The sequence below is a fragment of the Erithacus rubecula genome (genome assembly GCF_903797595.1).
Source record: "Erithacus rubecula genome assembly, chromosome: 14".
NCBI lineage: Eukaryota > Metazoa > Chordata > Aves > Passeriformes > Muscicapidae > Erithacus > Erithacus rubecula.
In genome coordinates, this window is record NC_136666.1 from 7,458,919 (window position 1) to 7,486,211 (window position 27,293).

Genomic DNA, 27,293 nt, shown 5'->3' on the forward strand with positions numbered 1-27,293 from the left:
CTTGCACCTGGAACTGGAGGTGCCAACTCCTGTTGTGATGCCAAACATTAACGGGCAGGCTGATAAGAGCTGGGGGAAGTGGCCAGCGGAGACTTCTGAGGGTTCCCACGAATGCAGCTGTGCTTTGCTGGAGCCTCCCCAATTTGGGCTCCTGCTTCCCAACAGGGCCTGGGCTCAGCACCAACTTGCTGCAATGCTCTGCTGCTGTTACCAAGGCACCTCAGCGCCCCGTGCATTAGCATTCTTCTGTCCTGTGCTTTGTCTTCTCAGGGAAGCCTTTCCCCAGCACAGTGAAGCTGCTGTGGTTGCGGTGGCAATGCCCCCCGGCCCACAGGGGCACAGTCCCCAAGAGCTGGGATTAGTAACGCTCCAGTGTTCGGTATTTTACAGCCCGGGACTCGCGCCCGACCCACTGTGCACACCTGCAGCAAGGCCTGGGCTTGCCATCACTTCTCCCCCCTCCTCTTTGTCTGCTGCATTCACTTGGGCTCCCCTGAACAAGCAGTTTACCTTCTCCCAGGCAGGGTCTGTGCCTGGCTTCCTGTCTGTGCATCATCCCAAGCCTGACAGAAGCTGCTCTGTCTCTGCTGTGGGGTCCAGACACCACAGTATCCAGAACTAAGGACTGATTTGCAAATAATTATTACGGAAGGAAGCCGTTCCTTCTATAACTGATAACTTATCTGGTATACATCAGGCTTTCCCCAGTCTTCTCTCTATTCCTGCTTTAATAACTCATCCCCAAACACGTTGTTCCTTTGTCAGGACTATACACTCACTGTGTCCACATTTAAGAGAAAGCCCTCTTTGATGGCAAGGTTTCTGTAGCAGGGCTGTTTAGATTTGTTGTGATTAAATCACATCCATTTTCTAATTTGTACCTTACACACACTCAAATCCCTCCTTAAGCCTGAGCTGTACAGGCACATTTTGTCTTCAGTGCTGACTTAATCAAGCGGTGGAGAGCTGCTGTGTGCTCTCTGCAGTCGCTGTCTCTTGCACACAGAGGAGAAAGGGGAGAAAGAAACACTTTGCAAAGGGCTGCTATTATCCGTGCACTACGGCGACAGCATATTTAGTGTTTGTGGCTCTGGGGCTGCAGTAATTAATTGTGTGTCTGACACTTTGGTTGGCACAGCCCGGCACCCAGAGCTTTCCCATTGCCCTGGTACCCGTGCATGCCAAAAACAGCCCCCACAGGCCTCTCTGGGAGATGGGTGCTCACCCCAGGAGTGGTGGGAAAATTGGGAGTGAGCTGCCACACTGCCCAGCTCTCGGCAATGCTGGACTAAACTGAGGGGCTCTCACAGCAGCCTGGGGTCTCCAATCCTTCCCCACCACACAGTCCTGCTGAGGATCCTCCTCCCGCCCCCAGTCCAGTCTTAGTCACAATCCCTCATCAATGTAAAGACGCTCTCAGCACCTACACACACCCCAGGGGCTGGAGAGGGGGGATGCCCCCCAAACCCCACTTCCCCTTCATCCCGTCCTGCTGCAGGTGGAGCATCCCCACCTCTCCGGGAAAACCTTGAAATCCTCCTCCACGTCCCCAGCCCTGTGTGCCTGTAGGCGGAGAGGGGGTGCTGGGGGTCGGGGTGTTTCAGCGGAGACCCCCAGCCCCCTCCGCGGGGCAGGGGCTGTGCCTCCCTCCCTCCCTCCCTTCTTCCCTCCTTCTCTCCATCCCTCCCTCCCTCCGCCGCTCCTTGCGAAAGGCGCTGCTCAGCGTGTGCGGAGGGAAGGAGGGAGGAGGGAGAAGAGAAGGAGGGAAGAGGGAGGGGACCTCCCTATCTGGCTCTATCTCCTCCGCTGCCTCTCACATGCTCCGGGAGGGCGATGCGGCTCCCCGCGTCCCGCTGAGCGACGCCGCCTGCACCCCGCCGGGGCTGCCCGCAGGGCGGGGGGCTGCCCGCGCCCCTCGGCCTCCACCCCCCGGCCACCCCCACCTCGACCCTTGGGGGCTTTTATTATTTTATTTCGTTTGGGTTTTATTTTATTCCGTTTTTTATTTTTGTTTTATTTACCCCTCCTGGAAAAAAAAAAGAGAAACAGATATATATATATATATATAAAACAAGCCGCCGCTGCCTGCACCGACCCCCGCGGGGCTGGAGAGGCTGATGCGGCCGCCAAGGTAAGCGGGGCGGGGGCTGGGGGCCCCCCGGCCGCATGTCCCCCGGCTCCCTGCATGGCCCTTCCTCCTCCGGACCTGTTGAGGCTCTCGGTCTCCTCCTGACTCCCCCCACCCACCCTCCCCGTTTTATAAGGAACCTCGATTCTTCCCACTTTCCCTGCCCAGCGCTCCCTGCCCGGCTCGGCGCTAGCTGGCATGCATGAGGTTATTCATTTATCCTCCCTTCTGATGGTTGCCACTAAAGCTGCTCCCTGCTGCGCTAAGTCAGTCGAGTAATTCCTTGCAGACCACTGATGAGAACTGTAAACATCCTCCCCAATATTTCCCCCTTTCCCTTGGATAGCTCATCCCGGGGCTGATCGCGGTTATCCAGAGCGGAGCGGGCACACAAAGCTTTCCCTGAATTCCCCTGGTTGCAAAGTGCTTGGGGGGCTGAGGAGCTCCGAGGGGAGGAAGGCGGGGGTGACAGCTGGACAGATGTGGGACACGGCTGGGATGGGCACATCTGTGCGCAGGGAGAGGACGGGCAGCCGGAGCGTGGCACGGCAGGGGCAGCCACTTCGTTCCTGATGTTCTGAGTCCCTAAAGAGCCCAAAACCTCCTCCAGGAGACGGGGGGACAGAATACAGCCCCCAGACAGGACAGCTCAGACTCACCAGCTAGAGCGGCCCCTGCCCAAACTTCCACTCTGGGACATGCACGTTGCCCTTCCTAAAAATTAGATATATTTATAGAAACCGGGCTGCGTTTGCAAGACAGGTGCTTTTTGTTGTGGTGGTGGTTGCGAGGCAGGAGATGAAAGTTTGGTGTTGTTTTGATGTGATTCTTGATTGCTGCCTGTTGGAGTAATTGCATCGCAATTGCTCAGAGGTAGAATCAATTTCCCCAAATTGAGATTTTAATGGGAGCTCGCAAGCTGCTGTTATGTCATGTGGTTTAAGGCGGCGTTGGATTGCATTTATTTTATAAACTGGATACTTTTGCAGGCGGCGCAGGGATAACAGCACCACCCAGTGGGGCCGCAGCCCCGGCCCAGCCCAATCCCAGTCCAGCCCAGTACCAACCTAGTTCACCCTAGTCCCAGCTCAACTCCAACCCTGTCCTAGTCCCAGCTCCAGCCCCAGCCTTAATCCCAGCCCAACCCCAACCCAACCCAGCCCAGCCCAGCCCAGCCCCGAGCCAGGCACACCCGGGAGGACTCCTGGTGCCAACTCCAAGATGCTTCCCCTACACAAAAACTCCCATTTTCATTTGCCAAAATGCCTACAGAAGTGTTGGATTAAAGTTGTTTGGGTTTGGGGCTTTTTTCCCCATAAGAAGGAATGTCTCTTTCTCAGATATTCAGGACAAAGTTTTAAATCAGCTGAGGCCACTGTCACTCAGTGTTTCACAACTGAGAACACAGGAAAGGCATCCTGTGTTGGGTTGTATTTCTGGCCACTGCTGTCAGGAATTGACAGAAGGAGACCTGGAGAACGTGATTGGGTTTCACAGAGCTTTTTCCAGAGGATCCTTCAAACACCCCTTGCTCAAAGGACTGCAGATGAGACTTGCAAACACTTGATGCCATCTCCCACCTTTAAATAGGATCGAGGAGATGTCCTTAGCTGACCTGTCAGTCAGAGGAGGGGAATTAGCGAGCTATGTTTGCACTTTCTCGAGATGTCAGGAGCTTTTAAAAGCAGCAGAGAAGAACTGTCCCATCACACAGACTGGCTTCAGTCTCTGCTGATAAATACCCACTTCTCTGCAATTCTTCTGGTGTCCCTGCTCACAGCAGGGGGATCAAAACTAGATGATCTTTAAGGCCCCTTCCAACTTGAAGTATTCTGTGATTCTATGATTCTGATCATTTTCTGGCAGTTCAGACTTATCCTTCTTTTCTGATGAGCTGACATTTGGCCATTTGAACTTGCTCTTGGGAACCTCCCAGACCATCTTCTATTTTTCCTTAGAAGGGAGCCCAGATGTGAGGAAGATACACTACAGAGATATTGCTTGATATCTGCCCCAAAGAGGAGACTGGGCCAGGAAGACCAGCTCCCTGCAGAGAATTAAATATACAGATGGTGAATTCCAGCCAACCCTCCAAACACTGCTGAACAAGGGATGGTTACAAACTCCCATGTGTAGGAATTAGGCCTCACCCACCCAGGGCTTTGCAAGTAAGGGAAAAGGAGAGACACAAATGAATGCTGCAAGTTAGAAAAAAAAAAAAAGTTTTTGTGATGAACTCTATTTGCCTGAAAATATTCCTGCTTGTTTTGCTTTCTGTCATGGGTGAGACTGGAAGTTTTCCACCAGCCCATCTTCCCTTCCCCTTGTGCAGCTTAACTGTTTTTCAGCATTTAGAGGTGATTTTTATGGCTGTGGGTTTGGAGCAGACAATCTGAGAAGATTGCCCACTGTGACTTCAGTGGGGCTGCTGATAATCAGTTCATCAGCAGATGCAAAGATGCAGGTCAACAAAGAGTTCTTACATTTCATCTACCAGTGGCACAAAGCTGTATTTTTCCCACCTTTCACAACTGGCCTCTTATTACACAGCCAGGTTGGTGATGTTCACAGGGGCATCTGTGGGAAGGAGGGTTTAGATAAAGCAACAAACTTCTCTATGCACTTTGCTACAGAGGTGGGTCACTCTTCACAGCCCAGCTTTGTGCCATCCCCTCTGCTTGCCCCATCCAGCTAATGCCGAAGTTCAGTGCAGGGCACTAAGGAGATCTTGGGGGAACATTTTCCTGCTCTACCTGCAAGGAAACATTGGTAGGGAAGGGGATTTAGATGCATATTCTGCAGCTTTGGGTGCACAGCTCAGGGACAGTGTCTGCTTGGTCAGCCAGGGAAACTAAAATGATAAAAAATGGAATGTCAAGTAAAAGGAAGGTCTTTAAAATTAATTGCAGATATCAGAGATGGCTCTTACTGCATAAAGATGTTGAGGTATTTTTGGTTCTTATGCAGTTCTTTTGGTTCTTTTTTTCTTTAGTAAGGGAATGGTTCAGCACACAAGTGTTTGTTTTCATTTCCACAAACATTTTGAAAAGGATCAGTTGTCAAACCTCTCCAGACAACAGCTTGGGGGTTTCCATTCCAACTTTCTTTCTTCCTCCTTTAAGGAGCAGCTTGCTTTTTGCAGCTCACCCCAAACACACACATATCCTTGCAGAGCATTTCAGGATTAGCTTCCTGCAGGAGTGATTACGGCTTATCCCAGACAGGCCACGAGTTGAACACCGTGTCCTGAGGCAGAGCAGGCAAAGGCACGAGTGTGGAGATCGTGGTGTGAAAAGTGGCCACACAGAAAGTTCACGGGAGAGTCAGGAGCAGACCAGGAGCCCCAACATCCATTCCTCTAACTACTAGTTGCAGCCCTCAGAAATACCCATGTTTACTATTTTAGCCATATAATTACAGGTAGTGAATGATTCCATTAGGAAGGCTGTAAGGGGAGCCCTCATCTGCAAAGCTCTGGGTTCAAACCAGCCACATTCACTCAGTCCCACTGAATCCCACAGCCATGCAGGGCAGAGAAAAGGAAAGTTCAGCCCAGCTGAGCATCTCATGGGATCTGTGACTCCTCCAGCATCCTGCAAACACCTCAGAGAAGGCTGTGATTTGCATGTCAGCCTTGCACAGTGACACCAAACTCGGCAATCTTCGTGCAGATGACCACGGAGGTGCCTGTGCCCCGGAGCTGAGCTGCTGCAGTGGTTGCATCTCAGTGGTGGGTGGTTTCCCACATTCTGTTTGCAAGAGCATCGGGCTCAAAGCAGCCTGAACAGGGAGTCCTGCATGGGCTTTGAGAAGGAAAGAAATTGGGGGAAATGCAGTCTCCACATTTCCAAGCCTAGATAAGTAGGGCAGAGATCCGAATTTCACACAGCCTCTGGTTCAGTAGGCGATTTAAAGTCCAAATCTTTGATTCAGCTAAACAGAAAGATGGTGTTTATTTCAAAAACGTGTAAGGGGGAGCAGGATTTCAGAAACACACCTTATTTGGGGCCTTTTCCTCCCTGAAGTTATGGTTTGGACACATCTGTTGTTTTCTCCAGCAAAATCCGCTGCTTTGATGAGTGCCAAGAACAGCAATCCCATTTGCAATGCATGATGCAACGGAGCAAAATCAAGGAGAAATTTTTACAAACTGGAGCCAGGGGCATCCGACCGTTGCTTTATGGCAGCACAGTTTTCCCTACACCAAAGGCAGAATTTCCATCAAGGGTCTTATTTTAACTATAATGCCTCAGACTGGATTCCAGGCTATCGTTGCCATGTGTCAGCCTGCCCCAAAAGGGCAATACCAAAGTGCTGCTCTAGGTCAAACCATCAAAGCAGCCTCACAGCAGCTATTTAACAGCTGGGTTTTAAAAGTTCGTAATTCAAATGGATTTTTTTTTTTTTTTTTTTTTTTTTTAGTTAAACAGATCATGTTAAATGTCATCAGTCAGGATAACAGCAGAAATTATGTTTAATTTTGAAATAAAAGCAAAAGTTGCATTGCACGAGGAGAGGGTGGGAGCAAGAGGAAGGGATTTGAGGTCTGGAGCTCCATCCCCTGGATCTCTCCCCCTCCGCCCCCTTTCCTGGGCTCTCCCCAGCTCACAGACCCTCTCTCCTCCCCCCAGGCCCCTTCCAGCTCCAGCTGCCTACACATCCCATCAGCAGGCATTTCTTCTTGGGTGGTAGGAGCAGCTGGCAGGGTTTGGACATATTTGCCCCTGTTTGACATCCCCCACAAAGAGGTGCTTCGAGTCGGCGTTCCTCCCACACTGCCTCTGCTACAGGTCTGGATCCGGCCTGCCAGCTTTCATCTCCTGCCCAGCTCTGCCCACTCTGGCAGCTCCTCTGCACACAGAGCTCCCTCTGACTTTAGTGGACACCGTCTGGGTGCAGCTCTGGGACCATATATTCCAAGACAGATATTCCGTTAGGCAGGCAAGGCCACAGGATTTTTGGATCCCATCTGGGTCCCAGATGGAAAAGCTGCAGTGCTTTAATTCCTGTTACAGCCTGGATAAAGCCCTAGAGAAGCTCCTCCTTCATTTGGAGGCACGGGGGCTCACTCCCCTCATGGAGAAATAGATAGGAGTTTAAAGATATCTTTTGCTTTTTTGGGTATTTATTCCATCTTCTCTTCCTCCTTCTATGGGATGTGTTGTACTGGATCACAGATTCAATCTGTGGCAGGGAGATCATAAACTCTTGTTAGAGACTTTAAGCCACAGTCACTTGAAAAAGCATCCTTAAGGATGTTTGTGAGCTGGAAGAGGAGGTTTCCAAGTATAATTAGAAGAAACGTCAAGGAGAATCCCAGCCTACACCAACCTGCAGGAGGAAAGATGCATGGTCTTACAGAGTTGGAGAAGGGTGGTGTAGAACAACCAGCATCCTTTTATTCTTTATATAATAACCCCAAAAGAAAGGAGATGAAACATCAGGATGGCAAGGGGACACGCCATCAAAGGGGTGCTAATGACCCAAAACAGGGAAGTTATTAAAGCCTACACCCGTGGGCACCCTCATTCAGAAGTGGTGTTAGTTCACTGTGGCTAAAACATCCCTCAAGGGAAATTTTTAAGAGATCCAAGCTAAGTGGATGTCTTCCTCCTGGCCCAGCCCTCTCATGGGTGGCACAGACCCTGGGACGGTGAGGATGCAGATGCAATCTGCTCACCTCCGCACGCTGTGGAGGAAGAAAAGAGCAGGATCTTGAAACCCAGCAGGCAAACGGCGGTGTGCTCCCAGCTGCTGCTCCATCTGATGGTCTGGGAGCAGGCAGGGCTCTGCCAGGGTTGGTGTGGGACTGCACAGAGGGTCTCTAAGGCAGGCTTAAAAGTGAGACCTCAGGACAACCAACAAAACTGGTGAGACTTTGCCCCAGTGAAAGCTGAATATCCAGGCCTGTAGTGGTCTGGGGGTGCAGAAGAGGCAGTGGTGGAGGGCCTGAGACAGTGAAGGTTTTGTTATTCATCTCCATCAGTCCTTGGTGGGCTGGCAGCTGGATTTGGGGTACCTGACAGCCGTGCCCCTATGTAAGGAGTGCCAGCCTAATGATAAGGATCTATGAATGATACTTTCAGTTTCTGAGTCACCTGGGGTTACTTCACCGCTGCCAGTGCCAGCACAGGTGCGGGTGAATGACCTGGAACTGTTGTGAAACTCTCACCAACCACGGTGCCAGGGCTGGGAAGACATGGAGGAGCTCCATGTGCTCGGGGGACACCATTCCCCAGCGGGCTGGAGACCTCAGTGTCACTGTCACAACCCCTACCCTGCACCAGCTGCCTAAAGCCTGCCTGCCTCAGTTTCCCTCCTCTGCTGTACAACAGCCCCTTTACCCCACACTGCCTCTTTTTGAGCGATCCAAAGCGCTCTTGGTAGGCCCATGGGAGAGGGGCAGGGAAGGCACAGTGGGCTTGACGGGGTGGGAGGAAGCCCCTCTCCCAAAAACGCCAAGAGCTGCGATGGGTCGGGCAGACACCGAGAACCCTTCCCATCGCCCATCCTGGTGGGACCAGCGCCTTCGCCGGGGGCACGGCAGAGCTTGGTGCTCCATGCGCAGCCACAACGCCCGGCACGGCTCTCCCGGCTCCCGCTCCCTCACGGCCGCGCTCCCATGGCCGCGCCGCGCCCGCCCCTTCCCTCGGCATGGCCGGGGAGGCGGGCGCGCCCGGAGGAGGAGGCGCAGAGCAGGATGCAGGCATTGGGAGGCAGCGGGATGATTGATGGCCGGGGCTGGGCTGTAATGGGAGGGGACGGAGAGGAGGAGAAGGAGAAAAAGTCTGTGTAATCTTTCAGTGCGGAGCCCGGAGCTGGGGCCGCCCGTGCCTGCCGCGCTCCGCGGAGCCATGCGGGGCTTTTGATTTCGTTTTTTTTTTTTTCCCCAAGTTCTTTCGATTGATTTATTTTTCCCTTTCTTTCCCACCCTCTTCCTCTCCTCCTTTCTCCTTTTTTTTTTTTTTTTTTTTTTTTTAAACTCTTCTTCCAGGGAGAGGATAGTGGTTAAAGCTCGAGCTGGATGGATGGGTATGGGGAGAGGGGCAGGATCCACAGCCCTGGGACTTTTCCAAATCCTCCCTGTCTTTCTCTGCATCTTCCCTTCAGGTAAGGAACAGCCTCTTTATTTTGCAGACTTTTTCCTTGTGTTTCTGGCAGCCCTTGGATCGCCGCCCCCGTTCCCCTGTCCCTGGGCCTCTTTCCCTCTCCCTCTCCTCGCAGCAGTTTGCCACATGTTTAAAATAAGCAAGCGGGGCTCAGTTTTGGTGCGCGCACCCCCAATTCCCCGTTCCCCGAGCGGTCGCGGTGGGTGTTTTTCCTTGACCTCATCTTCTTTGTCTCCCCGCTCCTCATCCCACAAGGAAGGAGATGGTGGAAATCAAAGCGGCCAAGGCAGCCGGGAGGTGTTCCTGACAGCGCCGGGTTACCTTGCCCTCCCCTTCCCTGCTGCCGCGAAGGGCGCAGGGGGCACGCTGCTGGGGGGGACCCACACATGAATACCCCCGTATAAATTTCTGCCGTGGAAGCGGTGGGGTCGCGCTCCCCACGGCGGAGGGTAGAGCCGGGAGGGTGGCGGAGAGGCTCGGGGGGGTCGCTGCGGTGTGATTTGGGGTCGGTGTGGGGTCCGGGGGGCGCACCTGGGCGGGCGGGGGATGCGCGGGCGCTGCGGGCGGCCGCCCCTTCTCCCTTGCCGCTCCTTCTCCCTCGCCGCCCCGCGGCTCTGACGGGGGCTCGGCACCCCGGTTTGCTTGGAAACCCTGCCCTGGCTGGGCCCGGAGCTGTTGTGCTGTCCGAGGGCGGGATGGCAACCAAATGGTCCCACGAGCATCGGCACCCCCGGGCCGGCCGCTCGCAGCCGCCGCGGGGCTCGGCCCCCCCGCCGCCCCCGGCCCCGATGTTTGTATTGTGTCAGAAAAGGGGAGAATTTCAGAATTACAGCTGAAAACGCCATCTGTTTCCAATGAATCCCCCATAGTTTTTCACAATGTTTTTGGCAGATCTCTGCCTGCAAATTCCTTCAAGCCCTGAGTGCTTGTTTTTGTTGGGGGAGGGGAAACCCAGTCCACAGAGGCGGATTTGTTCCTTCCAAAACTCTCCAGTTTCTTTACCTCTTTTTTTTTTTTTTTTTTTTTCACTTGCAAGGGGGGAAAAATGGAGAGAAAGCAGGAGGGAGAAAGAAACGCTCTAAGGCTTAAATCTCCCTATCTTCTTAGTTTAGTAAAACTTTTTGTGTTGTTTTTTTTTTTTTTTTAATTTTAATTTATTAATTTTTAAATCGCCTCTGCCTTTCTTTTGCATAACCGTAGGTGAAGTAGTCTTGCACACACATGCAGGAAATAAATAAATAACTGCTTTACGCCCTTCCTCCCATCTTTGCCCTCTTCGCCCTCTTCCAGGAAAACCTTTTCAGCGCTGCCCTTAGCACTGAGGTGTCTCTCTGGACCCCACTTTTCCCAGCAGGCTGGCAGCTGAACCCCCTGTTTTTTTCTGGAAACTCTGGAGCTGCTCCCATATGTGTTGCTTAACGCCCTTTTCGGAGCGGTTGAGTTGCAAAGCGTCGAGGCTGTGAGATTTACGGTGCAAGAAAGAACTTGATAGGAGATCTGGCTGGCTGCTTTGTTTGATTCTCCCTTCAGCAGTCAAATAAGGTGCAAAGAACTGGCAGAACGAGGCGATCCAGAGCCCGCGGGAGCGGGGCGCAGGCGGAGACGGGGCTCCCCGTGCCCTGGGCTGGCAGCAGGCTGGGGGCTTTTTGGGCAGCTTTGTGGGTGGGAAGGTAGGAAAAAAGGGGGGATTTATTCCCCGCCGTATCCTTTTTCCCTGTGCTTCCTGGGAATTTGTGGGTTCCCAGCATCAAGGAGGCTTTGCACCCCTCCTGGGAGCCCCAGGTGAGCAGGGCCGCTGGAGGCTGCCCAAGCGGGCGCTCGGCGTGTCAGATCAGAGTCCTGCCCTATTTATTTATTTGCTTAACCCCCCTACGCTCACAGCCCGGGCTGGATTCCCTCTTGTGCTGCTCTCACACTGGTGGCTTTGCCCTGCTGCCTCCTGGGCAGCCCCCACCAGTCCAGTGCTCTTGGCTGGGTCCTCTGGCCATGGGTCAGGGTGACCGTGGGGCAGCTGGGGAAGGAGCTCTGGGCAGAGCGGGCCACTGCTCACAGTTCCCTTGGCAGAAATCCTCCTTGGAGCTTGTGCCAAGTCCCAGTGTTGGATGGTCATGGGTGCTCTCCCAGCTGAGACCCTGATCTCCTGGGTGAACCAAACCTGTGCCTCTCAGTACAGGCCGTGCTTAGTTTTCTTGCAGATCCTTTTGTACTTCCAGAATCTGGCCCTGGGTGTTTTTGCCCCAGGTGTGGCAGGCTCAGGTTTGATTTGGCATTCCCTGTTTGTTTCCAGCTTGGCTGTTTTGACTGTAGTACACTCCTGCCTCCATAAAAATTTGGAGTTCTCTGCTCCTGGTCTGTGCAGGCAGTGGATTCCAGATAAGGATCCAACTCTATTGGAGGTGTGTCAGAGTAGACAATAAATGGCTTTTGTCTCAGCAGAAGGGAGGTGATGGCAGCATTAGGCCAAAATTGAGATGGGGGGCTTAGAGGCTAAAATAACCCCCACAGTGCTGTGACCAGGGAGCCCATCCTGGGGAAGGTGGAGGCAGGCGAGGAACACGCCTGTGCGGGATGTTGTCAGGGCAGAGAAGGGAGGGATTGAAACATAAACCTGGAAATATTCTGGCTTCCCTGTTTTGTTGCAGGCTTGGAGCTGGTCTCGTACTTGGAACAGGGAGTTCTCTGCCATTGCCAGCAAGGCATGTTGTGGGGCTGGAAGGAGGCGCCTTGTTTTTAATGTAGATGGGGTGGATATGTTGGGGTTTTTTCCATAGAAAATCGTGGAATTCCTGGCCCTTTGTTACTGGGGATAAGGCAATGTTAAGAGTGATTTTGGGTTTATCATGGGAGCAGTGGAAGTTTCTTTCTCTGTGGCCTGGACAGCTGTGCTGAGTCGGATGTGCACATGAAAGTGCTCACAGGGCTGGGCAACCATAAAAACTTCCTGACCTGGGGGCTCTTCTCGAGCTCTGCCCTGACCTGCTGTCCCTGGAGAGCCACTCTGTGGCCCCAGTGACAATGAGTTTTGTGGTCTCTTTTCTGGCTCCCTGATGGGCACATCCCATAAAGCATCCGTAGGCTCTGGCATGGCAGTGTGTGGCCCAAGCAAGCCCCTCCTCAGCCCGTCAGTCCTTCAGGGGATCCCACAGCCAAGCCCTACTGCTCCCAAGGGATAAGTGTTGGTGAGACAGCAAAAGAGGTCAGGGATGAAGCCTTTTGAGCCATCTGGATGAGTTTGATTTGGTCTGATTTGCTTTTCCTGTTGGAGCAGACACTAGACTTGGAGTAAGGGGGTGTGTAAGAACCCAGGACCAAAAGAGCCTCAGGGTCCCAGGTGGCTTGCCGGGGGCTGGGGTAAGCTCAGGCTGCTGGAATCCAGGAGTGATGTGTGCTGGGGTGATGGGGAAGGGGTTTGGGGAAGGGTGGGGGTTGCTTGGAGATACAGCTGTGGTGGGCAGGTAAGGGGGTGCCCTGGCCTGTGTCTGGCTGTCCTTGCAAATCCCATCCTGACGCCACAGATCAGGAGTGAGCTGTGCAGGCAGGGTCCTGCCTGACCATGCACAGCATCCAGAGTGCACTTGTTAAGAGGAGAGCTCCTAAATGCCTTTAAAAAGCTCTGTAGCCTGCACTTGGCAGCTGCTGGGATGAAAAGAGGATATTTATTCCCTTGTCCATGAGCTCTCAAAATAACAGTGCGTTCGATTGTAGCCTCAAGATTGCTTTGCACTCAAGTGCAGCCCTGGCTGAGTAAATCACTGCTCCACCAGCTGAAATTCCTGCAGCAAGGGGGAGAATTGAATTATAGCCAACTGCAAAACCAGATGCCATCCCCTTGATGAAGTCATCGGGCTCTCACTGCGGAGAACAAGCTGGCTCCGACACACACGCAGCCCTGGCAGGCGCAGACTGAGCCGCTCTGTCTGACGGCCTGGCCGTGCTGTGTGGGGTGGCCAGGGTCTCCTGTCCCCACAGCTGCAGGGACAGCAGGCCCTTCACAAGGGTGTCAGGTCCCACTTTGCACTGCCTGAGCATCCAGAAGTGTTTTGCCATTCAGTTCCCAGTGAGCAGAGCCTGTGCCTGACATACAGGTTTTATGGGTCAGGCAGAGAGCAAGCTTCACTTGAGGCCAAGGAATTTTCTCCTCCCTTGGTTTCCTCTCCTTCCTGGACAGCTGTTGACTTTGGTCCCCAAGGCCTTAGTAATGATCTATGGCATTTTGGGTTTTGGACAAGCTACCTTTTTCTCTTGCTGTGTGACACACTCCAGCTGGCCCTTTCTGAGATGACAAGGGCATGTGGCAGGACATGACTCCAAACGTTGCCAGCCCACAGTGATGAGAAAGCATCACTGTGCGGGGATACGAGTGGGGGAGCAGTGGGACTGGGGGAGTTAGAAAGCTACTTTTTTTTATTAAACTTGAAACCTGAGTCCAGGAAAGGCAGCATTTTTTTCTGAAGGTCTCTGTGGCTGTGAAAGATATTGTGGCTTCCATGGGGGTATGAGCGATGGGGAGGGAATCTGGTGCTGGGTGGGAGCCCAGCTGCAGGAAAGGATCCACAAGATCCCTTGCATCCCCAGGTGGGGCTCCAGCATCAGTCAGGTGTCTTGATGGACTTGTGGGGTTGCTGCCTTCCAGCCGGGCAGCTGCCACCCCACACCCTGCACAAGCCAACGCCTCCGATTGAGATGCCGCAATTTTTTGGCAGACATCTAATTGTATAAATTTGCCTCATCCAGATTTATGTGCTCCGGGCTTCTCTCCATCTTCTCGTTTTGTATCTCATTTACCTCTGCGTTTGAAGGGTTGAAATTTCACAAGAGCACAGCGGGGATGATTATTCCTAGAGGGAATCCACACCTGTGAGCAGAAAGCGTTTCTCTGCCAGCCCTGCCGCGGCCCGGGCGAGGGGGAGGAGGGCGAGGGACCCGCTGCCACACCTGGGGGGCCCCCGGGCACTGGTGGGTGGCAGCGCTGCCTTCAAAGGCACCCTGGGAAAACAGCTTTGGCGTGGGGAGAGTGATGTCTGCTGGAAGCCTGAAACACTCGGCAATGGGGGTGGCTGGCAGAGGTGACCTTATCCAGGGATTGCTGCTGCAGAGGGATGGGGGCATGGGTGGCAGTGGCTGAGGAGGAAGGTGAGGGTGATGCTTCATGCAGGGCATGAGAGTGCAGATTCGTCTCAGCATGCATCTTGGGTGAAAGCCTTAACATCCTTCAGTGTCCTCATCTCTAAACTGGACCCATTTTTCTGAGGAGATTTGCCAGCTCCTGGGAACTGTTGGTGAAAGTGTCCAGGTGCACTCCTGGTGGGGAAAGTCAGGTGTGCAGCTCCAGAATGTTTTCCAAGCCTGCAACACACCGTGCTGGAGAGCCAGCTTTGTTAGTGCCCTTCTGCAGATGAAGAGTCAGAGGAGATCACTGCCCTATCACTTCCCTGCCTGCTCATCCTCATGGAGGAATAAAAACTGCGTCTTCTGAACCGCCCACTGGCACCACTTCCTCTGAGCAGGCAGAAGCCCAACAGCTGCAGCAGAGGCCCGAATCCCAGGAGGAAATTCAAGAACCACGTCTGTAACTCCATTGCTGCGTTGCCTGTTGCGCTGGTTCCCTCTCAGCCCATCGTGCCTGCCGAACTCCCCAAGGTTTGCTGGTAGTTCTCAGAGCAGCACGGCCCCGGCTGGCAGCTCCGCGGGGTTGGTGCCCTCTCGCTGGTGGCTGCTCACCCTTCTCCCTGCGCATGATGCCGGGGTGAGGCTGGAGGAGCAGTGCTGCTGGGGGCTGGGGAGAGCTGCCTCGGCTGGCGCGGAGCATGCCGGGCCAGCCGTAAGCTGAGGCTGGAGCCAAAAGAGCTGACTAAGTGACAGGATCAAGGGCTCCTTCGGCAGCACGCAGCAGTTTGTGCTGTAGCTGCTGAGGACACTGACTCTGCTGCTTTCCTGCCTGTACTTGCCCTGTGTCTGTGCCATGCCTGCAGAGGAGAGATGGGGGGCCGTGAACTCGGCGCTGAGGACAGAAAGGAGTTGGCTGTGGCAGGTCCTCCGGATGCTTTAGTGATTGACACGGGCTGAAACGAGAAAAATCCTTGTGTGTGTCCATCTTCTGACTTCAAGGAACTGGTTTCTCCTTCCCCCAGCATCCTCTTGAGCAAGACAAGGACTGGGTTGAAGGAAGCTGCATGGTTTGAGCTGTGCTCTGGGGCAGATCTAGAATCGCTTTATCGTACACAAAGTAGGGCCTTTGCCTGGATTTAATGCATCTGCTGCTTTTGCCGATGGAAATGAGCACATAACCCCAGCGTGGAAGGTGGCCCCTGCGAGCCAGCCTCCCCACGCACACCCTTGCAAAATATGAGCCCCAGCTCTTTAAGAGAGTCAGGTTTATTTTTCTCCTTCAGTTCCCTCCTCCCGGTCCTCCCCCCACTTCAGTGCAACTGAAACCTGATCTAATCCCTTTGCACATGGGTAATTTATTGGTCTATTGGGCTTTTCTTGATGGCAAATTGCATTGTCTTTCTTCCTGGGTTGAGGCTTTGGAGCAGTTTGCTGCATTCCTGCAGCTCTTTTCTCAGGGCTGATCTTTCACACCCCCTCTGAGCACAGTCAAATCAGTTTTATTGGGCCTCTTTGTTATGCAAACAAGGCAATAATAACCAGGCTATTATTCTGCAAGATTGTGCTTGATTAACAGTTCAAAGGAGGTCGCTGGAAGAGCCCGGCGCTGCCTTCCCGCACAAACGCTTTCACCAAGCTTGGGTCAGGTGGCCCTTGGCTCTTGCTCGCCCCTCGGTGCCCCGTGGGGCTGCGGGAGAGCTGTCCCTGCCCGTGACATCCCATCCATCAGGGCTGCACCGAGCCGCTCCTTTCTCTCCCTGGTGTGACAAGGCGCCGGCTGATCCGTGTCATAAAATAGAATCGCTGAATGATTGGGGTTGGAAGGGGCCTTTAAAGGTCACCCTGTCCAACCCCTCCTTCCATGGGCAGGGATCTCCTCGCTGTTTGTGGGGAATGGGGCACTCACCACCACCTCTCTGGGAAACCCGTGCCAGTGTCTCAGCACCCTAATTGTAAAAAAATTCCTTCTTTATGTCTAATCTCACGAGCCTCATGGGCATCCAGATGTGGCCATCCTGAGGAATGGCTCATGGGGACACCCCCTGGGACGAACAGCACAAGGGGCTGGTTTCAAAGCACTGTTAATTCCCTCAGCTTGGGACTCCTGAAACCTTGCTGGAAGCAATCCCCTGTGCCATGTTTTTAAGGAGAAATGTGATTTTTATTTTTTTTTAAACTCTTTTTGGGGTCATTTTCATGCTGATGGTGACTCTGCCTGTGAGCAGAGCAGCCCACATCTCCTTGAAGCTGGCAGATGTTGCTGGTATTTAGCACCTTGGAGAATTGTGCCTTTCCTATTGAGGTGTCAGCATAAATATGTTTATTTAGATTACTTAAATAAATATGTGTTTAGGAGCCTAAGTCTGGGTGCTCAGATCTGAGGCCAAAGGTAATTACATTTTACTGTGTTCTCCAAAAAGGCCCTTTACTGCATGTGTGAGGCTTGCACATCTACACTTCAATCCATGTATTTGGAAAAACGCGGGATGATGTATTTGCATCACATGTGGGTGATGAAATACTTTCCAGCCCGTTAGGAACCAAAAGGATATTAAAAAACATTGCATAGCAGTGAACACTTTAAAATTAACAGGTCTGGTGAATGTGCATTCAAGACTCCTAAAAGAATTGGCTTTTGCTTTCAGAAATGAATTTCCAGTAATTCTCTTTGTTACAGGAATTACAGGAGAATAGATGAAACGTTAGTTTTGTGAAAGAGCCTGATTTGGGTAAATGAAATCCATGTTATTTGACACCAGCTGAAGGGAGAATAGGGGGGCACTGGTAATTAAAGGCTGTTAGAGTTAGGTGTGTGCATATGTTCAAACACTTAATTTGACATCAAGTAAGGCAGTGTACTGATGGCGAGGGCAGAGCAGTGGGGCTGGGGTTGTGTGATACCCCAGGACCCTGAGCGTGTGTTTAGTTGTTGTTGGGATGTTCAACATCAAGGGATGTTGTTGAGTGGAGAAGCAGGGCTCTCCAAACCAGGAGCTCAGGACAAGGTCACAATTCATTGCAATGTCCTGGTTAAAGGGCTGACCTCGGGACAGTTGTGAGCCTGTCCTTTATCCCCATGTCCTGTCAGGGTGGTAGGTTGTACAAAGAGTGAGGCTGCTGGAGGGAGATCTGATGGTGGGACCCGGCAAACACCTTCCAGCGAGAACTTAAAAGTGCAAACCGTTTAGCTTATCTGGACGATTGACAAGGGACTTGATTGCAGTGTGTAAATATCTTTGTGGGAAACACACTCGTTACTAACGGACCTTTTACTACTTTGGAGAAAATCACTGGTTCTTTTTATGTCCTTACAATGAAGTCAGATAAAATCCACTTAGAACCAAGACCCGTGTTTTGTAAAGGTGATAAACTCCTGAAGCAGCCCGCCTGGAAAATGGGGTGGCTTTTCAGTCAGCACAGACCTCAGGAGTCCTCAGGGAAAGTGTCCCTGAACAAACGGGGGATATGGGAGGGGTCTCCCATAGTCCAGGTGGTTTTCTGATTTTTTTCTGGCTTTAACTTTCTGAAACCGTTGGTTTCAAGATAACAAAGGAAGTTTTGTTGCCCGATTTGAGTGGCACCAAGGCCTTGAAAGAAGATCATGGGGAGGGTTGGGAGGTGGCTTGGAGGGGTTGGATTAAGGCTGCTTTGCCATGGGCGAGAAATCACCCAGACCTGGGGATGTCTCACAGATCCCAGGAGAGCCTTGCTGGGTTCCTGCTTGAGAGGGATTCGTTTCCATGCTAAGTCATCTGTGGTTGAAAAACAGAACCATTGTGAGTCGATGGAAAATAGATTATGCGAAATTGAATAAACATAGTTTCTTGGCCAGGGTACAAATGAGCCTGCACCACTGTGCCAAAGCTGCTGCCAGAGGGGACGAGGCAAGGCTGCTTGGGAGGGGTAAGGGTCGTGTTTGCTCTCCTCCACTGCCTTTGTCAGCTGTGGTCCCTCCCCAGCAGCATGAGGGGTTTGCCATGAGCATGGCTGGGGAAATGCCCGTGGGCAAGGCCAGGCGTGAGCTGTGTGTGAGCTCACACAGTGCCCAGCATCCAGCCGGGGCACCTGGATTTGGAGATGTGGCCTTATATGGGGCCCTGAGCGAAACAGCCAGAAGGGGATGGGTGCCAAAAGTGCAGCGATAACATCGGAGAGCAGAACGCTCCCCCTTCAGGCGAAGGGAGGAAGGAGATGGGCTTCCCTGCCCGCCCTAACATTGGGATTTTTGATTCAGTACCTTATAAAGTCATGTGTGACCCCGGGCAGGGCAGCAGTGAGGGATGCTCAGCACCGGGATGTGTCCAGCACTGGGTGTTGGGGGCTGTTTAGCCTCTCTGTCCCTAGGCAGCCACAGCTCACGCCTGCATCTCCTCATCCAAGCAAGTCCTTAAAGAGCAAGAGGTTGTGGGTTTATTCCTACTAAAAAAATCCCCTCTACGCAGTGGCTGAAGGGCTGGAGCAGGCAGAGTGCTGCTGCCAGGAGTCTGCAAGCTGCTCACTGGATGAGATGCTTTGTGTAGTGCATCCTGATTGATGCCTTACTGAGCTGTGGGGTGTGTGGCTCCTGTGTGTCCAGGGATGTGTCCTCCAGCTTCTCCTGGGGCTGTGCGGGCAGGTCTTGCTGCAGTGACAGCACCTCCTGCCACATGGAACCCCAAGGCATCCTCAAGCTGTACATTAGCATAATAACTAGGAGAGCAATGACTTTAATTGCCTCATGCCACAAGGGTTTGGGATAACCAGCAGTGGTGGCACTGGTCACACTCCTGCGTGCTGTTTTGACTCCTGCCTTCCGTTATGACAGTCCTGGAAAACCACGCTCCTGGGATGAATAAGAGAGGAATGTGACATAATATATACCTTTAAATTTGACCCATACATTCAGAAGACTTAGCAGAAACATGAGCCAGTTTCTCGGGTCAGAACCTTGTTATGGAGTCCCCTATGGTCAATGATGAGTTAAAGGCTTTCCACAGAGCTTCTTGCAGGTTTAAGTGGGATGCTGCCAAGACCAAACAGCTCCTGGGTTCTCGGTGCTGTTGCTAGCATCTGAGTTTATTAAACATGAATTTTAAAACTGTGAGGAACCTGTCACCATTTCCTATTTGCACTTCAGTCTTCTTGGAAACAGGAGACAGACTTGTTTCTCACAGCCGAACTGCTCAGTGTTTTACAGTCTAAGTCTCCCTTTCTGATTTTCCAGCACCAACTCTGTTTAGGTTTCCAGCACTGTGATGTTTAAAACTCAAACATACTGTTTTCCCTGAAACAATACTGGGTTTTGTAACTTTCTTTTTAAACAAATCTGAGATACTTTTGGCACAGATGCCTTGCCAGGCTCCTTCTAAACAAGACTTGAGATAGGAATATATGGGTACGCCTGCAAAAGGCACCATGAAAGCATCTGGAAATGGTGGGGCTTGTCTTCTTCTCCTGCTGCCTTTTCTGCCTGAGCTCATCCTGTTTCCAGTTGCTCCAGGGGGGTCGATTAAGAGGAGAGGAAGGAAAATGCCATGAATTTTAAGTAGTGTGAGCCTGGGTTCACCCAGCAAGACTCCAAATTGGCAGGGGCAGGGCAGTGTCTGCGACATTCAGCGATGGCCATGTGCTTTTTTGCACAGCTGCTTTCAAGTCTGCTCCAGGGAAGCTACACTGCCCCAGGGAGCAGACGTTGTGTGTGGGGGGAAAAAACAGGATCTGAATTTTCTTTGCCTTCCTCCTGCTTGCCAGGAAGCGCCAGGGCTGCGGCTGAGCCCGGCAAAGGCCCTGCAGCCTCTGGCTTCGCCTCCGCCTGGGCAACGCACAGGGTGGGAAGGGGAGGCGGGGGCTCGCTGGCATCCCCGCACCTGCTGTGCCGGTTTTTCTCCTCCACCTCTTGTTCTCTCTCAGCGGGCCGTGGTGGGGAACGGGCTCCCAGGGCTGGGCAGAGCTGCACAGGCGTCAGGAAAGAGGCTTTTTGGCTCCCGTTTCCTTCCAGAGGCACGGGGACAGGGACGAGTGCTGCAGCCGTCACTGCTGTGCCGCTGGTGGTGGTGGGTGGCCTCTGGCTGTGCTGCAGGGTGGGACGTGGCACTGCTCCTGCTCTAACCTGGGCACTGTGGTTGTGCTGCTGCTCGGTTTTTCCAAGCCATAAAGGAGAAAAAAGGAAGGGAGCTTTGTGTTGGTAGAGCTCAGTCTGGACACAGCGCCCAATAACTCACACAGAGTTTATAATGTCAAACCCTAAAAGGGCATTAAAAACCCCGTTGCATCTCCCCCCCACATTAATGATCCTCCCTCATCGCTGCTTATGAATATGTCCCATTCTTCCACACCATGCTTTCCCCCATGATCATTCATCTTTTTGGCTTCAATTGGGGCAGATCCTGTTGGTTTCTTTGGCTTTGATGCATGGGAGTTGTGCCATGTGAGAGGGTCACGTCCGGCCAGCGAGGCCCCGTCACGCGGCCGGGCCGGTGTCATGAGTTTGGGCAGCGGGAGGAGGACGCAGCCTCTGGAGGGGGCTGGAGTTGGGCAGGCCAGCACTGACCCCCTGGTGTTCTCCCCCCTCTCACAGTGACATCTCCATGCAAGATCCTCAAGTGCAACTCTGAGTTCTGGGCGGCCACGTCGGGCTCGCACCACCTGGGCGCGGAGGAGGCGCCGGAGTTCTGCACGGCGCTGCGCGCCTACGCGCACTGCACGCGCCGCACCGCCCGCACCTGCAGGGGAGACCTGGCCTACCACTCGGCCGTGCATGGCATAGACGATCTCATGGTGCAGCACAACTGCTCCAAGGATGGCCCCACGTCCCAGCCCCGCCTCCGGACACTGCCCCCCGGGGACAGCCAGGAGCGCTCTGACAGCCCCGAGATCTGCCACTACGAGAAGAGCTTCCACAAGCACTCGGCCGCCCCCAACTACACCCACTGCGGGCTCTTTGGGGACCCCCACCTCAGGACTTTCACGGACACTTTCCAGACCTGCAAGGTGCAGGGGGCTTGGCCGCTCATAGACAATAACTACCTGAACGTGCAGGTCACCAACACGCCCGTGCTGCCTGGCTCCTCGGCCACTGCCACCAGCAAGGTGAGCCTGTCCCCCTGCACAGAGGTGGGCAGGGGCACAGGGGCTTCAGAGCAGCCTTTCTTGCCTCTGTGTCTTCCCCCGTTTCCACATCTCCGTGGGGAGGGTAAGAGTGAGCTCCTCTGAATTTGAATGTTTGGCCCTCAATATCAGATGCCCAGCCTTCACTGAATTGTGAATTTCTTGCTGGGCACATCCAGCCCCATCATGGTCAGCAGATTGAGGTGCTGCACCTCAGGGGGCCTTCATGGCCAAGCAGATACTGCAAATCAAGAGGACTCCCACCTTGGGACTCCACATTGCTGTGAACAATCAGATCAGGAACGATGCTGGCACGTCTTGGGGGACCCCCCAAGTCCAGAGCAAACCCAGGACTGCCCTCCAGGGAAGCTCCAACTGGCAGGAAAAGCCTGGAGGGAGCTGAGCTCCTCACACTGCCTTCCCCTCTACCCAGGCTTGTAATTGTCTCTGTGGTTTACAGCCAGTCAAGCCATTTTGTGGGGAACAGTCTGTTCAGGAGGTGCAGTCTAACAGACTGAATAAACATCCTGAAGGTAGGAGGCAAACACAGAGAGTCCAAGTGAAAATCTGCTGCTATGATACAGCAGGACTTGTGTGTCACAGCCTCAGGAGGGACCTGGAGCTGAGGGACTGGTGGGCTGCCCCTGGTACAGAAGCTCTAAAGCTACCAGGGTACTTTTTGTGCCAGAGAAAAAGAGAGGCTCAGCAGGAGGCATCTTCTTGCTTTTGGAAAATTGTACCACCCTGTCTAGGAGTTCTGCTTCTCCTGTGGAGAGAGGAGAGAAGCACGTGTAGGACAGGGGCTGCTTCTCTGCTCTGGATGTCATCCCTTTATCCTGGGCTGGCATTGAGGTTCTGACCCAGATAGACCCCCTAAAGATACCTAATGATGCTCTGATGTCCTTACCTGCTAAAAGACATCAAAACCTGCTGAAGCTTGCAAGGAAGTCTGGCTTGAGGAAGGTGGTTCTTAAGGATCCCAGGACCTGCTGGGATCGCAGGATCACCATCTTAATTAGCCTTTTCTCTTCTTATCTGCCTCAGAGGCTTGTGGTGAGAGGGATTAGTCATGAGATCTGCAGCGTGAGCTGTGGGAAGCACTGCTGTGGGCTCTGTGCTGCTGCAGAGGATGGGAACACTCCATCCCTGGAGCTCTTTGTTCTCTGCTCTCTTCTCCAGCCCCACCCTGCTCTGACCAGGTCTGTCTCCCCCTTCATGGAGTCCATGTGGCAGAAGGTCCCCTTTGCCACTTCTCCCTCATGGGTAGAGAGGTGCAAGAGCAACTCTGCAAGAGCTGAATGAGGAAATTTAGTTTGTACTGTTTGTACATGCAAATTCTACTCATTTTCCTCCCCAGGTCTTCCCTCCAAAAGCCAGGCCAGCAAGGGAAGAGCAGGCACTGTGAGGTCCTTTCTTTGGCAAGGCGGCTGTGTTTGAGCCAGCCAGGGGTGAGGAGGCATGTTGGGCTATGTTTGTGTCACAGAACCACAGAGTCATTAAGGCTGGGAAAAACCTCTTAAGATCAAGTCCAGCCATTTACCCAGCACTGCCAAGACCACCAGGAACCATCATAAAGCCCTAGAAGGGCCACCCCACTGAAACAGGCTGAACACATGTGCCTGTGGGGCTGAGATACAGCAGGACATGTTTGAGGGCCCAAGGGAGAAATCCTGTAGGTCTGCAATTGGTTAGGGAAACAAATTGGTCCAGCCCTTGGGATGTAAATGTCATGGGAGTGAGAGGAGAAGCTCCACCGCCTCCAAGGGAGTCAGGGCTCGTCCCTGCAGCCATCTGCCAGCCCTGGAGGGGAGGCAGTGCTGCGTGCACGGGCATGCTGCCACAGGCCTGTGAGCAGGGATACTCCACCCAGCTCCAGCTGCAAGGAAGCTCCTGTGCTGGGCCTGGAGATAACAGGCAGATCCAGGTGGTGCATTCAGTCAGCCTCTGGGTCTTGGGTCTCTATGCAGTGTCCTCACCCTTTTGATGGAGCAGGATCACCATGTCTGGGGGCTAAAAGTCGGGGCCACTTCTTAGGATGAAGGACCTTCCCATGGGCTGAAGGTCACGCTCCTGTCCAGACGAGCATCCAGCCCTTCCACCTCCCACCCCAGTGCTGGTGGTGGCTGTGTGCTCCCAGGTGGTCATCACTGGCTGTAACCACGCTCCTTTCCTCCCCCAGCTCACCATCATCTTCAAGAGCTTCCAGGAGTGCGTGGATCAGAAGGTGTACCAGGCAGAGATGGACGAGCTCCCCGCTGCCTTCGTGGACGGCTCCAAGAACGGCGGGGACAAGCACGGAGCCAACAGCCTGAAGATCACGGAGAAGGTGTCGGGCCAGCACATCGAGATCCAGGCCAAGTACATCGGCACCACCATCGTGGTGAGGCAGGTGGGCCGCTACCTGACCTTCGCCGTGCGCATGCCCGAGGAGGTGGTGAACGCCGTGGAGGACCGGGACAGCCAGGGCCTGTACCTGTGCCTGCGTGGCTGCCCCCTCAGCCAGCAGATTGACTTCCAGAGCATCCGCTCGGCGCAGGCCGGCGAGGGCCGTGCCCGCAGGAAGGGGCCCAGCCTGCCCCCCGAGCCCTTCACCTACGAAACGGCCACGGCCAAGTGCAGGGAGAAGCTGCCCGTGGAGGACCTCTACTTCCAGTCCTGTGTCTTTGACCTCCTCACCACGGGGGACGTCAACTTCATGCTGGCTGCTTACTATGCCTTTGAGGACGTGAAGATGCTTCACTCCAACAAAGACAAGCTGCACCTCTATGAAAGGACACGGGTCCTGGCCCCGGGCAACGCTGCTCCCACGGGAACACATCCCACCCTCTGGGTAGCACTGCTGTGTTTGTGTTGGTTGTGCTTGTTATAGAGGTTTGCTCCTTCACGCGTTGGAGGGAAGGGAAAGGGGAGCAGGAGGCAACCGGGGATGAGATGCAGCTGTTGGAAAACAAGAGGTTGGACGTCAGAGCCACATGGGTTGTCCTCAGACCTCAGTCTCTCTCTTGGGTGCAAGTCCTCCACCTTCCCAGCTCTTGCCTGGGAGGAATGTGCTGCCAGTGGGACCAGCCAGGAGGTTTTGCTGGACTATACCTTGTCTGGACCTTCCTCACTCCCCCTCCTCCTGCTCCCAGTCGAGTGGGTGCTGGGGAACCCTTGTAGCACTCCCCTGGTCCCAGCCGTGCACGTGGTGACTGTGACACTGGCTTTGTTTTCAGAGAGCAGAGCCCACGAGGAAGGCACGGAGCAGAGGGACAGGACCAAGCCTGGCCAGCACAGCAGGGCAGGATGTCCTGCTCACCAGGGCTGGGCTCTGCTTTTCGGCACGTGCTGCTCTGCCCACAGCTGTTGCAGAAGGTGGTGGGCAATGATCCCACACTTGCTTGGCTGCTGGTGCTGGCACCTTCTGGGTGGATGGAGGACACGTTCCTCAAGCCTTGGCCTGTGTTTTGTGTGGTTGAAAGGCATCCCCTATTTTAGCCAGTTCACCTGGCTGATTCACTCAGTAGTTTTACTCCTGTCTCCTTTGTCTCTGCCTGGACCCCCCGTGGACTCTTGATGGCAGCGGGAGAAACCTGGCCAGTATTCAAGCGGTTTCTGCAACTTCTGCCCAGCATTGGATCAGTTCCTCACACCAGTCGCTCTCTGGTCCCCTAAAGCTGGCAGCAGGGTGGCTGCTCAGTGGGAGACCCGACCTGCACCTCCCTCCAGCCCCTCCCTGCCTGTGGCTTGGCCTGGCCCAGCCCTGGCATGGGGCAGGAGTGTGGTGCTCTTTTTTTTTGCTGCTAGGTCTCTGCTCTGCTCCCCATCCTGGGGCCGCGACTTGCAACCCCGTTGCAGACCAGTTGCACCTTAAGCCCTTTGGGGCTTGAATCAGAAATGGGGCAATATCATAATTCAGCCATGAGATGGGATGCAGCAGAGGACCCTCCCAGCTGCCTCCAGATGTCTGTTCCCTGCCTCAAAACCATCAATAATCTCCTTCCCCCACCATGTAGTGCTGCCCATCTCCTCCACTCCGTGTTCCTCTGTGGTTCACCCGTCGCTCACTGAACAAACATCGAGACCACCTTTGGTCTGCGCCTTCAGGACCTCCTGGTGGGTTTCCCCCATCTTTCCTCAGGGGGGAGTTCCCACAAACAGGCCCCAAAACACGTCACACTTGGGGGCACCTCCTGCTCTCAAAAGGGAGGTCTCTGGGCGTGATGAGACAAGCTAGCACCAAAAGAGGTGGGAACAGGCTTGGTTTGGCAGGCTGAACTGGTGCCAAGAGGCAGCCTGGTGTAAATACTGAACATGACTATTCATTGTGTCCTTACAGCTCTAGAGCTCCATTTGTAAAGCAGCAGAGAAATGCAAACTTGTGTCAATTGATGTAATTTATATTGTCTCTTTAATATATAGAGCCCTGGCATTGATCTCGTGTGACTGTACAGATGAAAAGATGTAATTGGTTTTTAAATGTTTAAGGAAAGAAAAGAAACAAAAAGATGTGTTTACTACTTTGCTCCTTGCTTTGTTTGCTGATGCCCCAGATACTCTGTTTAGGGAGATTTTGAAATAAGGATATCACAGTTTGGAGGTGCTGAGGGGAGCAGCCACTGGACCACTGCACCAGGCAGTTTCATTTCCCAATGCACTAATGCTCAGCCAGGCTGATTTGGACTTTCTGTTTCCTTTGTTCTAGAGAAAACGAATTTTTATCTTCCCTAGAAGTTCAAAATACACATTTTAAAAGCAAAAATCTGTTTCTGGGCAGAGAGGAGGTTTACCCCACAGCTAAATGCAGCTGTGTGCAGCCTCCCTCTGAGCACACAGTGCTGCTTGAAAGCTGCCAACAGGTCAATTCCCCTAAGGCATCCCCTTCCAGCAGGACACGCTGTGGTCTAGGGACAGTTTCCATCCAAGGAAAGTCTGGTTATGGTGTGGCTCATTCCCTCTGTCCAGGTGGGTGCTCCAGTGGTGGCTGATGGGGCGAGGTGCTTGGGGTATCCCTGTTTTAGAAGCAAACAGTGAAGCACTTTATTTTGGTTGTGTTTGACCCAGTTCTGGTTAAAGGTGAAGTGTGGCCAAGAAGGACCCGATACTTGGAAACAAACAAAACAAAAAAAAATCATAGGCAAAGGGGGGGCATTCTGAAAAGGCCCCCCCAGCTCCTCCCTGCGCTGAGACCCTCGGGAGTGTCACCGCCTGTAAATACTGTAAATTATTTATTGAGAGAAACACAAGTAAAGTTTGAGGTTTTTTTGACAATAAATGAGTGGGTCTCGCTTTGTTCCCCGTGTGTTGCCTGGTGCTGTTCCCACTCAGGGTGCAAGTGTTGTCCCATTTCTGCACTCACTCCAGAGCAGCTCTCTTCCACCTGAAGGATCCTCTGTCCTGAATTCTCCTGAGAATTTCACTCTGGAGTTGGATTTATCTACAGCCAAATAAGAAAATTTAAAAAGGGATGGGGTGGAGGGGAGGAATATAGGTAATAAACCACTAGAGCCTTGCCTTGCTGGAAAGGAGATGTGCAGCAATGGAGTGCAGGTGGGTGGCACCACCTTCCCCTGCTCACCCCAGCAGATTTGGGTGTGCATCCTGGTGATGGTTAATTCCTCATCTCCCTTTTGTTGGGCAGCTCTCCTGTCCCAGCTGGGTTTATTGCTGCCCTCTAATGAGGAAAAACAAAATTGCATTTTTTTTTCTGTTAAATTTTCCACTTTTGAAATCTGAATGGACACATTGTCCCAGCAGCTGGAGACATGCTGGGAGATGCTGAGAGCAGGTGGGACACTCACACCAACTCAAAACACATTATTTGGGTGAATCCATGCAATGACCTGGGGCCTGGGCTGGGTTTCCAGCCCCACTCTGGCTGT

At 53.2% G+C, this 27,293-nt stretch overlaps 1 protein-coding gene and 1 long non-coding RNA gene across 2 annotated transcripts; one reads left to right on the forward strand and one right to left on the reverse strand.

The window, feature by feature from the left end:
* The first annotated feature begins 1,809 nt into the window (after window positions 1-1,809).
* On the forward strand, window positions 1,810-26,705 carry RGMA (repulsive guidance molecule BMP co-receptor a). The gene is made up of 4 exons (XM_079317980.1): window positions 1,810-2,131; window positions 9,123-9,238; window positions 20,903-21,414; window positions 23,612-26,705. Exons 1-4 carry the CDS (start codon window positions 2,118-2,120, stop codon window positions 24,299-24,301), a joined length of 1,332 nt encoding a protein of 443 aa, XP_079174106.1. The 5' UTR covers window positions 1,810-2,117; the 3' UTR covers window positions 24,302-26,705.
* Window positions 19,381-23,604, reverse strand: LOC306807932. Its single transcript, XR_013775857.1, has 2 exons — window positions 22,340-23,604; window positions 19,381-20,455 (listed from the first exon to the last, which is right to left on the reverse strand). It is a non-coding gene; the product is annotated as an uncharacterized lncRNA (long non-coding RNA).
* Window positions 26,706-27,293: the final 588 nt, after the last annotated feature.

Coding starts and splice junctions, on each gene's coding strand:
- RGMA (XM_079317980.1), top strand. Junction 9,239..20,902: donor TCTCTGCATCTTCCCTTCAG/GTAAGGAACAGC, acceptor CCCCTCTCACAG/TGACATCTCCATGCAAGATC. Junction 21,415..23,611: donor CGGCCACTGCCACCAGCAAG/GTGAGCCTGTCC, acceptor TTCCTCCCCCAG/CTCACCATCATCTTCAAGAG.